This window comes from Dermacentor silvarum, chromosome 8, assembly GCF_013339745.2.
Source record: "Dermacentor silvarum isolate Dsil-2018 chromosome 8, BIME_Dsil_1.4, whole genome shotgun sequence".
Classification (NCBI taxonomy): Eukaryota; Metazoa; Arthropoda; class Arachnida; order Ixodida; family Ixodidae; genus Dermacentor; species Dermacentor silvarum.
Window position 1 is genome coordinate 72,569,830 of NC_051161.1, and position 12,594 is coordinate 72,582,423.

The window sequence follows — 12,594 nt, forward strand, 5'->3', positions numbered from 1 at the left end:
TCTACCATTTGTCACTGACTGCACCATCGACTACACCATATCAGTTCCTGGTGCTCTTTGGCCATCATTGGCGTTTGCGCCACAAAAAACCGCATGTCATCCTCCCCTTCCCGTCTAGCTCGCTGGGGAAGATGGCGAAATCAAGCCACCATCCTTTGGCTAAACCTCGAGGGCTGTTTCTTGCACCCACATATGTTATTTCACTTGGACTTTATACAGAACATGACAGTGAGAGGGTCTTGGTGCGGTACTTCGGCAGCTGATCTCCGTCATGTGTCGCCTGTTTTTATAGGTGCATTCACAAGCAGACACATGTAATTCAGCCATTTGACCATCTACACCCACGGCAGTTTCCATTTACTGCCTCGGTATTCCTTCGCTGTGGTAGTGAAATTTCGTTATTTTGAAATTGTGTACCAATACACTTCATTATATTGAGGTTTGAAATACATGGTGTTCTATGGACAAGAAGTTATAAAAAGTTAAATACTTTGCTATATCAAGAACTTTGTTATATTGAAGTTTTGTTATGTCGAGGTTTAACTATAGCATATTAATTTTCTCCGGTGACTGGTAAGAAAAATATACATTTCTTTAGTTGTTCTGGATGCAATTTTACTTGAGTTCTTTTCTTTTTTTTTCTTGTTTTGCCTCTTTTAGAAGTTAACTCTGCAGTTGCCACCAATACACATCAAAATGCCACACACCTTGTGGAGCGGCTGAAGTCATTCAGCAATATTTCTTGCTTCCTTCTGGGGGATCTCGAAGATGACAAGCTTGACCTCAAGTGAGTCCTGTCCTGTTGCCATTCAGTGTATGTTAATGTTACCTGGAACAATTACATTTTGCTGGAGCACATCCAAGCTTCATGTAAATATCCACAAATATATCTGGCAAAAAAACGGACAACTCATGGCAAACCGCTGGTAAGTTGGCAAGGAAAGATCAGATTTAAAAATAGTCTTTGACTATCCACAGTTGTGGGTTCAATTTCTAGCCACAGCAGCTGCACTTCAACGGAGGTGAAATGCCAAAAACATTTGTGTACTCAGATTTGAGGGCACGTTAGCCCTTTAAGGACTGAAGATGAGCTGAGCTTGTCAAGCGTGTTCTTGCAAAAAAGACAAATGACAAGACCAGCTTGCCCAGCGCTTATTTGTTTTTAATGCTGGCCTGAAGACGATGTGAGCTCGTGTTGCTCAACGCTTCTTCCAGATGGCACACGTTTATTTTGTGCTTGTAAATAGCATCAGATGGTAAAAGGAGCTGTTGAAGATTGAAGTTGGAGGCATAGACTCACTTTTGTTAGTGTAAAAAAAAAAAACATTTTTCCTATAAACTTCACCTTTTTGACAAATTTTTCGCATGGACTTGCTTTACATGATCATCAGAATCGCTTTCATTTTTGGGATCATAGACTCACTTGTGGGCAGTGGAGCCCACCCTTGTTACGAAATTTTTTAACGAGTGAAATTCATCTTTCTGACAGAGTTTTTCATATGGTCTTGCTTTAAGGACCATACAAATCGTTTGCATGCAAAAAAAAGTATCTCTCTTATTGGCGAGCTTTTCATTTTTTATCGTCAAAGGGTTAAAGAACTCCAGGTGGTGCAAATTACTAATTGAATGTCCCAATACGGCGTGCCTTATAATCGGATTGTTGTTTTGGCATGTAAAGCATCGGAATAACAACAAAATTTGCCACTAGATGTGTGCAAATTTTTTGCTTCTGTGCATCCATTGAAAAATGAAAAAGAAAAGCAAAAAAAAAACCAAGGCTTTATATTCAAATGTCACATTTTCGTTGTGCAGTGGAACCTCACTTAGCAGTTGATGTACAGGGTGTTTCACTTAACTTTAGCGAAACATGAAAAATATACAAATGCTACGTAGCTGGACAGAACCAAGGTAATGTTGTTTGCCGTCGCTTGGAGATACTCAGATTATTTTTTGCATTCCGCCTAATAAGGTAATAAGTCTTAATCAACTTCACTATTATTGTAATTAGATAAAAAGTGCCAATGAGAAAATTGTAGAGCGGCATGAGAAACTCAAAATACAGCTTTCTGTTGCTCAATACGTGCTACATAAAAGTGTTTTTCCGAGCGTGAAATACGCCCACGAGTACACGCAAAGTGCCTCGAACGGCCGGTCGTGCGGCAATGTTGCGTGTATTCACGGGCTTCTTTCGCACTCGGAAAAACTTATATGCAGCACGTATTGAGCAACAGAAAGCTGTATCGGGAGTTTTTCATGTTGCTGTACAATTTTCTCATTGACACTTTTAATATAATTACTATAATAATTGAGAAGTTCAATAACACTAATTACTTAATTAGGCAGATTGCAATAAATAATCTGAGTATCTCTAAGTGACGGCAAACATTACCTTGGTTCTGTCCAGCTACGTAGCATTTGCATATTTTTAATGCTTGGCCAAAGTTAAGTGAAACACCCTGTATGTTAGTGCCTGCTAGCTCAGAACATGTGCCTTATGTATTTTTTTATTCATTTCAATTTTCCCAGAGTGACGTACGATTCATCACTGAAGGAATTGTTGAAGTCACATGGCGACGTGCAGTTCACGCCTCCAGAAAAGTATGTCAGCTTGTGCCTCCTTTTATTGATTGTGCACGTTGTCTTTAACTGTCGTTTCTTATGGCTGGTTAGATTTCACTGTTACTGATACAGTCAAACCACATAATAATGAATGCAGATATTACAAATTATTAGATATAATGAAACAAGTAACATTTGGTTGGCCATACTTTAATTCAAAGAGTATTCTACTTCTGCAACTAAACAGAAAATGCAAGTTTTGAGACAATATTGAATACAGTGAGGTAAAAATTTCGTTTATCATTGCTCAAGATATGTACTGTTCTGGTAGCAAAAACATCGACTACTAAGCAAAAGCAACTTGAAATGGCACACTCTGGATGTGTGTATACGTCATGGCCAGTTGCTTGGCTGGCCTGCAGGCTGCAAGCCAACATGCTGATCTTGTGTGGTCGCATTGATTGCACAGTTGCATAATAACGGTGGTGCAGAGCATATTTGTAATTTGGCATTGTTCACGTACTGCTAGGGGTGTGCGAATATTAGAAAAGATTGAATGTTATCGAATATTATATTTTTAATATTCGTATTTGATTCGAAAAATAGACATTTGAAAAGGGTTCGAATATTCGGTTGGTTACAAATATTCGAATCATATCGAATATATTGCTGGCTGTGTTCGGGAGCAAACACGGTTCTGAGCATTTGTTTCTATCTAATCTAAGAATATTGGGGCGATATTGTGCTGAATTTTCTGACGATTTCGTGCTGCTAGCGAAATATCGCCTGTAACGCACACTTAGCCACTAAACGACTAAACTCTGCGGGAAAGCCAGGCTCTCAATAGCGAGGGGCACAGGTTTGCGGACACTGACGATGCACTTTTTTTTAGCTGCGAAGCTCTTCTGGCTAACCGTAAAAAATGGCGCCTGCTGTTGCAAAACCTCGCCGAGCTATGACGTCACTGCGTTGCCTAGCAACCATCGCGCGGAGCGGTGTGTGCTTCGCCTCCTCTCCGTGCCGTGCACATTTCCTTGACATGGGACGTTAAGGAGAGGGAAGGAGAGCATGCCTGCGGCGCGTGCAATTCTCGGGAAAGGGAAAAAGAAAATGTGAGAGAGAGAAAGAAATTGTAGCAGCACCAATGAGACAATGCGCAAAGCTGCTGCTGACGCCGCCCGCGTTGCCTAGTAACCGTCGGTGCTGGTGCGCGCTCGCTTCGCCCGACACAGACACGGCTCCTGCCTGCCTTCCTGCATTTATGGCATGCCAGGAACGCTGTCACTCGTAGGCGCCGACGCGTCCAGCGCTAGTCACGCGAAATGTCGCAAAAGGAAGGTACCTCCGCAAATGATCGCTCGAGAAACCTTCCCTACATGCGTATTTAAGTTAAACTAAATTAGCACCAAGCAGTAGCAGCCAGTAAGACTTGAGGATTGACATTTTCGCTGTGCCTAAGCTTTGCACGACTAAGTGCAAACTTGCCCACTTTTTCTTTTTGCGAAGCGCCACCCCCATGTCTTAGCTTATTGCTTGACAACACGTGCGATGAGCGACGACTGGCACAGGGTCAAATGCCTCCAAGTTTACGGGCATTTGATGCGATATAATAAGACACAGGCTAGCAAGGACAGCTAGTGGGAATTACTAAATGTTATAGGTAACAAGACCCAAAATACACAATCTTTTAGTATAACGGTTCACTAGTCTAGTTTTTTTAACATTGACAATGTAATTGCAATGCTCCAATGTAACAAATTAACCCAACTTGCTAATAAATGCATGTGCATATCATTATTCCATATTCGAAGCTAAGTATTCATATGCGATTCATATTAGAAAATTTTAATATTCGCAGACCTCTACATGCCACGTATTGGCAAGTCGCCAATGGACAATTAAAGTTGACAGGAGGCCCTTTACTGTCCTGTCTAAGGCATCAGGCTTCCATTTATTTTGCATTAATCAGCCAGTTTTGGATTTTTTTCTGTCAGTATCGGTGTATATGCTTATAACAAATATCACGTACAACGAACGTATTTTCGTATACGTTTGTTGTAATAACGAAAGTTATTCCAATTCTGTAACAACATTGTTATTACAGAATTTGACTTTACTAGTTGTAAAATGCACCTTTTGTTCAACTGTGCTTTTTGTTTAGAAGCCAATGCAGCCTGTTCTACTTATTAAAATGGATTCGATCTTCTTTGCATTGAGTTACTTTTAAGATTTCTGAACAGCCTGTCACATGTTCTTGCTGTGGGCTTTGTATTTGACGTAAGCAATTATTTTTTGTCTTAACTTTGGTTATGCTGTGCTTTTGTGCATGGCTTTAATTTTTCAGCTAATCTGGAAAGATATTCTAATTGAAATACACACTTCTTGTCAGAAATAAAAACAAAAACAAAACTATTACATGAAATGCCATCACATTGCAACATATTGAGTCATTTTGTGAAACAGTTATTGCCATTTCAGCTGCATAATATTTGTTTACTGATGAATAGGACTTTTAAATTGATTAGCTTAACTTCTGCTTGTTTCATGCTAAATTTCTGAATGCAGTACCATTCATTTGGGCTTCCTCCCAACAGGTTTGTCTATCAGTGCTGCCGGTGGGTATCGGGCCACCTTTGTTGCAGATATTAGTTTTCTTCCTCAAAGTGTATTTTCTATAAAGGAACTTTGCAAGACCTTTTCATTGTTAGAATGTCCTGGTTAAAAATTTATTTTTTGCTTGGCAGATTATCCCTTGTGTCTGTGAAAGACCTACCTGAGGGTTATGGGGAGGATGATCAGGATGACACAGGTAACATTTTTTTAGCTGTGAGATTGTTTTTATATACTTCTTGTTTTTGGCGCAAAGGAGGAATGCTTACATATAACACATGGAAGTTTTAGCTGGTGCACATACTATTGAGCATTGTCATTGTAGCGAAATATTTGTTCAAAAGCTACAACAGCAGCACTGGTGGTGGTCTCTGGTGACTGTTCAACTAAACCATGTGAGCACCTCATTTATTGGCATAAAGGTTGTAACAGTGGCACGAACTTCTTTATAAAATGTACTTGGTAGCCCTGTATATTGACCAACAAGTAGTGCCAGTGAGTGCACCTCGGTTCTGCATAATCAAGCAAAATATCGCTGCATAAAGCCTGTACATACCGTATTTACTCGTGTAAGGCCCACCCTTGTGTAAGACCCGCTCCCACACTTTGGAGTGCAATAGTTTAGAACAAGCGTTTAAGCATCACGTGCATACCTACATGCATGGCCTCTGCAGTCGCACCAGCTTACCGTTGCCGCACCAGCTCACCGTTGCATTCTCAGAGGCAGCACTTGCATGAATTTCCACAAGTTGCTACTACGCTACTAGATGGCACTATTTACTGTCCTGCCAACAATGGCATTGTCATCGTCACTGTATCACACCAGATCATGATCACATGATCATGTGGCACAGATTCAGTGTGCTCTTTTCTGCTGCTTGCTCTTCACTTGTACATATCTTGTCCCCGCTCGCCGGTGGCACCAGCCACCTGGTATACAACTACGCTGTGAAATTTGCAGAGTATTAACCCTTTGAAGGTTGAATTATTTTGAAAAAAACTTTCCCAGATGGTCAAATTACTTTATTGCGGATATTGAATGTAAAAATGTATAAAGTCGGGAATAAATAGTGAAAAAAAAATTAGAAACAGTATTTTGATGTCGGCATCACTCAGAACTCCAAATGTTCAATAATATTTCAGAGTGTGGTATTCCTTGAAACACAGTTCTACGCACAGCGCCTTATCGCACCAATCAAGGTAGCGCCAATCAAAGAGCAGCGCCAATCAAGGTAGAAAGCTTCCGCCGCATCTGCAAGAGAGTGCCAACAGAGAAAACTCACGTTTCGCGCGCCTCCGTTGCCATCATTCGGCGCAACCGAAACCGCGTAAGCGCGTTGCCGCAGAGAGCGAGAATACCTCGTGAGCGGCGCTGATAAACAAGCTAAGACAGCGCCAATCAAGATAGAAATCAACTTCCGCCGCCCCTGCAAGAGAGTGCCGACAGAGAGAAAACTAACGTTTGGCGCGCCTCCGTTGCGATCACGCGGCGCAACCGAAACCGCGTAAGCGCGTTGCCGCAGAGAGCGAGAATACCTCGTGAGCAGCGCTGATAAACACGCTAAGACAGCTCCAATCAAGTTGGAAATCAAATTCAGCGCCACTGCAAGACAGTGCCGACAGAGAGAAAACTCGCGTTTCGCGCGCCTCCGTTGCGATCACGCGGCGGAACCGAAAGCGCGTTGCCGCAGAGAGCGAGAATACCTCATGAGCGACGGTGATAAACAAGCTAAGAGCAGCGCAAATAAAGGTAGAAATCAACTTCCGCCGCCCCTTCAAGGGAGTGCCGACAAACAGAAAAATCACGTTTCGCGCGCCTCCGTTGCGATCACGCGGCAAAACCGAAACCGCGAAAGGGGTGTTGCCGCAGTCTGCGCGACGCACGCGCTGAAACTAGAAATCAGTTCTGTTTATCTCCGCAAGAAGGTAGCACAAATGTCAACTGCTTCTTGTACGTCCTAAAAGGTGGCAGCACCTCCCGGTGAGCATGCATCGTCATTATGGCGCGAAATTTCAAACGGAGGATCGAAACCGTACCCGTACGGCAAAGACCTTGCGGGACAGAAAACCGCCGCCGTACACATACGGCAAAAACTTTCAAAGGGTTAAAACCTCCAGGGGATCAAAATTACTGGGGACTTCTGCAATGGCGTCTTCAAAGACCCAGTGTTGTTTGGAGATGCTAAACTCCGCGAAACAAATAGTTAAAGACGTTATACATCATCACAAGCTTCGAACCAAATTCTCGGACTGCCAGCACCACTGACATTGTGCAGCTGGGCTGCTCATAACTTCTGCACTTTATCACATAAATACATGTGTTGAACTGTGCATTATGGAATGTGAAGAAAGCACACGGTAGACAAAAAATTAAAGCAGGTCTTGTTGCACTTAGTGCAGTATTGAGAAGAATGTGTACTGGCGAGCTTTCCAGCTGTTGGCAGACTGAAATTCAAAGAAGTTAAAGTTGTATAAAGTGAATGATTGCAGCACGCTACTTTGCTGTAAGTATTGAATGTACACCCGTTAGCAAAAGTATACGGACCAAGGGTTGCGCGATAAAGCCGATATTTTTTCCCTCTGCCTTTGAACGCAACTTGAAGTTGAGGACTGCAGTCTAAACTTGGCATTACGAACTTTTCAGTGTACTCGTCAATTCCAGTTTATGCTTGTTTATTACGAAGAAATTAAGTTTTTCCGGCTACCCTGTGGTCCGTATACTTTAGCTCACGGGTGTACCACCTGTATACCCACATGTATACCTGCTGCACAGGTATACATGTTGTCCATTCAATACGTACAACCAACCCCAACTTTAGCTCTTCTTGTCCAAATTCTTTATTAGGCACTCTTAAAATGCCGTCCTTACATACATTCAACGCAAGCACTTCACAGGATGCTACAGTGCATATTCCCTTAAAGTGTTTAGTTTGCTCGATTCTATTTTTTTGTACGCATTTGTGATACGCTTCAGGACTGAGATACTGTGGGCTACTGTGCTACTGTATACACTACACATCAACAGCATCAGTGCATGCTTTGTTTTGTTCACTGTGTTGTTGTGCTGTCTTTACCTTTATTGCGATAACAGATGCTGAATCAGAATCTTCCAGTGAGAAGCAGTCTTTGGATGAGCAGTCGCCAGCACCATCAAGCATCTCTGGTGACGATTTGCCTCGGCTAGCACCTGTAGCAGAACCATGTATGTGATCACCCACAAACTCTTCTCTCCACTGCAACTGCAATGAAATTTCAGACGGCGAAAAAAGCCTTTTTTAAGATTGTGTAGATGAGAGGGGCCTCCATGCAAAATTTGACATTTGAAATAAGTACGGTAGCATCACGAAAAAGCCTCCTAAAGTAGTTTTTGGTACCGAATTAAAAAAAAGAAAGAATGCCATCATTACTGCTTGCCAGAAGCAACAGATGACCTATAGTTTGCGGCTCCTTGGCATAACCTCTGAGCTAAGGTGGCGCCCTTGGCTGCTTGTGCCGTGCTGGGACTTGCATCATGCAGTGGTGGTCCAACTGCGCCATTTGCGCCATTTTGCTACAATTCTGCTTGTCTGCGCCTTGCTGCGCCTGCTGAAGTGCAACTTGCGCCAAGTGTGCCAAAGTGCCACCTTTGCTTTGGGCGCTACGCGAACATTGCAGTAGCGTGGCCGATCTCTTCGTTTGTGGACAGACCTGCGGCTAAGCATTCCGAGCATCGGCGACGTGGACTTTGCAACCAAGCTTGGCGCACGGAATCATCGATCAGAGACGCAGTTAAGCCTTTGAGCACTCAATGTTTCGGAATTCGCGACTAAGCACATCGAGCGTCGTCTCCTCGAGCCCGCGGCTAGGCATTTCGCGCATCGGCACTTAGGACTGCGCGACTAAGCATATCGAGCGTCGACTCCTCGGGCCCGTGGCGAGGCATTTCGTGCATTGGCACTTGAGACTGCGCGACTAAGCACATCGAGCGTTGTCGACTCTGCGGGCCCGCGGCTAGGCATTTTGCGCATCGGCACTTCGGACTGCGCGACTAAGCACATCGAGCATTGACTCCTCAAGCCAAAATTGTTTTTCTGCATTTCTAGTTGCATTTGTATTATGTCTGATTGCATAAAACTATTCGGAGTAGTCTTACAAGTGCTATTTACATAGGCAAATAAAGTCTGTTTGCAACGTTTTCTGCTTGGCACGCGAGCTAAATGGCTGCGTCAGTCTGTCTCGCTTGTGTCCATTTGCTCAAAAGAAGTACTTAACAATTGTGTAGTAGTAATAAACAGCACCAAATGCCATGCACTTGCTTTTCTTCTGCTCCAACTGATCCAAATCGCAAAATTTTGTGCTACAGAACTGCTACAAACTGCTAATGTGGCTGCTCCTAAATTGCTACAAAACAGCTTTTTTCCTGCTCCAAAAATTGCTCCAATTCTTAAACTGGCTGGACCACCACTGATCATTGTGACGACCACCACCAGCTGTGCGCGTCATCTGCTTATGTGCTGTTTAAAGGCTGTTAAGAAGAAAACTATGCAATTACCAGCCCTGTGGCCTTGCCAGAATTGCTTAGTTGTATGTACTGCTCACTTATGACAAGTTTAGCCAAAGTGAAATTTCCTTGCTGTTGGCCTTTAATTTTAAGATTTCAAAACTTATCACTGAGCAGACTACTTATCTTGTTATTACTTTTGAAGTTGGAGTACTCATTGTGGCATGTAGGTTTCAGTTGATGTGATTAGCTGGCTGAAACACTCTGCTGTTGTTAGGAATGTGGAAATGTTTGCATTCTTGTGAATTTTTTATTTTTAGACATCAGTGTATTGCTCTTTGCCTGCAAGCTCGTGAGGGACTCTTGTTAATCTGTGTGTTGTAGTGGCAGATATTGCACTTACGTAACCAAGTAAGAAATGTTAGGTGCCAGTTGTAGGCCCTTTTTAATATGTGCTTGTGTCACACCTTGATTAAAGACCCTGCAGTCACAGAAACAATGTCTTAACACAGTGGTGGGAATGCTGCTGCAGTTGCTTCAATCTGCTACATTCCGTTAAAGCTGCTACATCCATGCTACAAAAGAGAAAAACTGCTCCAAAGCTGCTCCAAAACGAGCCGTGTCATGCAATCTTGGAGGCCACTGCAAAGAGGAGTTCTGGTCAATGCCAGGTGGCGGCCGCCACCACCCGGCATTCAGGAGTTCCATCTTGTCTCCTACCATTCGTAAAGCTCAATGAACTAAAGGGTCACTGAGCTAATCCAATGCAGTGCATCTTGGCGGTCTGCCATTAGGAAACTCTATGCGCCATATTCCCGGGTTTTGCGTACTTTGGGATGAAGTTTTGTCAGGCCTAGTAATGCACGCACTGCCCATTCCGCGTTGTTGGTGTCTCTCATTTGCACTTTGTACCGCTGGCATAGCCTTGGTGGGAGAGGTGTTCCTCAACCGACGGTGCGGACTGCACGTGCTCGACATGGTGGCTGTGCCATGCCGCTGAGCAAACTGAAACTTACTCCATTTCATGTTAATTAGCTGCTTTGCTGTGTCTTGTTTATCTGTGTGCGCTCATAATGCAGCGGATTTCTAGTTCTGCCATTTTACTAGCCAGATGACCTTAGTCCTAAAATAAAATTGCTCGAATGGCCATTCTGCATACCACGTGACTGTATTGCTCTGGTCATTTTGTGCCTTTGGGGGGGCTTGCTTTACTGCTAAGGATGCACAGTATTTTCTTTGTTGAGCGTGCGGGTTGATTCAGTGTATTTGCGTGATGGATGTAATTTGTTCGAGAGTGTGATGTATGCGGATTGTCTTGAGAATATTCGCAATGATGTGCGCCGGTACTCTGGAACCATTTTTGACGTGCAGGAATAGTGTCCGGCCCACAATCATTCAGACTCATCATTGTTGACTCCTACAAAATCTGCGCCAATTCGTCATTTTTGTTGCTACAAAACCTGCTCCAAAATGCTCTTGGCAATTCCCATCACTGCTTAACAATGGAGTGCTTACTTGTACTGGTTAAGGTATGGTTATGAAATGGGAAACAGCATTAGTAACAACAGGTTGGGCAGTATTTACCTGTGTGCATGCATCTGCTATGGTGCATTCATTTTGGTGGTCACATGGACTCCTGCAGCAGGGGTACACTGCCATCAATGTTTGAGTGTTGAAAAGCAAAAGCACTTTGGACTGCAATTTTGTAGCAATGCCATTTTTGATGTTATTTCCTTTCATGCATCATCAGTGGTAGTGGTCAGAGCGACGCTCTGCCCACGTTATCATTGGAATCAGCCAGCCATTAAAGGTGGATTAGAGGTAGAAGAGAGGCTTAGAATCCAGCGGAAGGCATCGCTACAAAATTGCTGCCTTGGATGCAATCAACACCACAAGAAAAAGGGGGGTGTACCTAATGTTTAGGTGTCAGGAGAATCGCAAGGCTTACTTGTTCAAAAATTAAATCGGACATTGAAACATAATTAGACAGACTCTGTTTTCAGAAGACATAGATTTACTGGTGATTCAATTTGTGTAATTTGTTGTCGAGTCTACAGAGCGTGATGTTGCAAACAGACATTGTGACGTCGCAGTCGCATTCATGCAGACAATAAAAGAAAAAAAATTTGACCAACTCTTCTGGCGTGAATTTTTCTCGGAAGGCGAGATTAATAGATTTGGACAAGATTTCAAAGGTTACTTGGCAAAGAGTATTGTTTAAAGCAGCAAAGAATAACAGAAGTGTCACTGTTTTCGTCTACTATTTGGGCTAATTTGTTTACAAACGTGGCTTATAGCACAAACAAAAACCATGTTGCTGGTCTATGTATAAACCAGTGAGGTAAGCAGTTCTATTGAGGCCACACAAATGTTTATGCAATGCTGCTGTCTCTACTAAAACTCACAGGTATGAATTTTTTTTTCATCTTGATTTTAGTCAACAACAAGCGAGTGATGGTGTCGCACATTCGGGATCCCGGCAACTTCTATGTGCAGCTATGCTCCTTAGCTGTGAAGCTGCAACGAATGCAAAATGAGATCAATACATACTGCATGACACAGGATTCTAGGCTGCGGACTGAGGAGGAGGTCAAAGTCGGTGAGAACCCTTTCAACTGTGTCACGCATGTGTTCAGTTGGTGGAGACTGAAGGTTTTGATGCTGCTTGCGCTCTTCTGATGCGACAACCTGCCTAATATTGCACTGTCTAAAGGTTGTGCAGTTACTGAAGCCAAAGCTTGTGTTGGCAATCTATTTACATTAGATTACCCTTACAACAAGAGCACATCATCACAAAATTTGTTAGGGAGGAGTTGAGAGACATTAGTTGGGAACCGTTGCTGTAGCTCAACAGGACTCGCTTCTAGGGATGCTTGATAAATGGTGGAATTTAGATTCCTTAAAATTGAGTTAGTTTACCCCACATCAATGCATAATAAAGGGCT

At 43.0% G+C, this 12,594-nt stretch overlaps 1 protein-coding gene across 3 annotated transcripts in view; it reads left to right on the forward strand.

Moving 5' to 3' along the window:
- Positions 1–12,594, forward strand: part of LOC119461435 (RING finger protein 17) — a 110,967-nt gene that overhangs the window by 29,855 nt on the left and 68,518 nt on the right. For all 3 annotated transcript variants that reach the window (XM_049672642.1, XM_049672640.1, XM_049672641.1), the window contains exons 12-16: positions 661–787; positions 2,527–2,598; positions 5,304–5,368; positions 8,261–8,371; positions 12,087–12,248. In XM_049672642.1, coding sequence (XP_049528599.1) covers positions 661–787; positions 2,527–2,598; positions 5,304–5,368; positions 8,261–8,371; positions 12,087–12,248 — 537 coding nt within the window. The remainder of the gene's footprint in view (positions 1–660; positions 788–2,526; positions 2,599–5,303; positions 5,369–8,260; positions 8,372–12,086; positions 12,249–12,594) is intronic.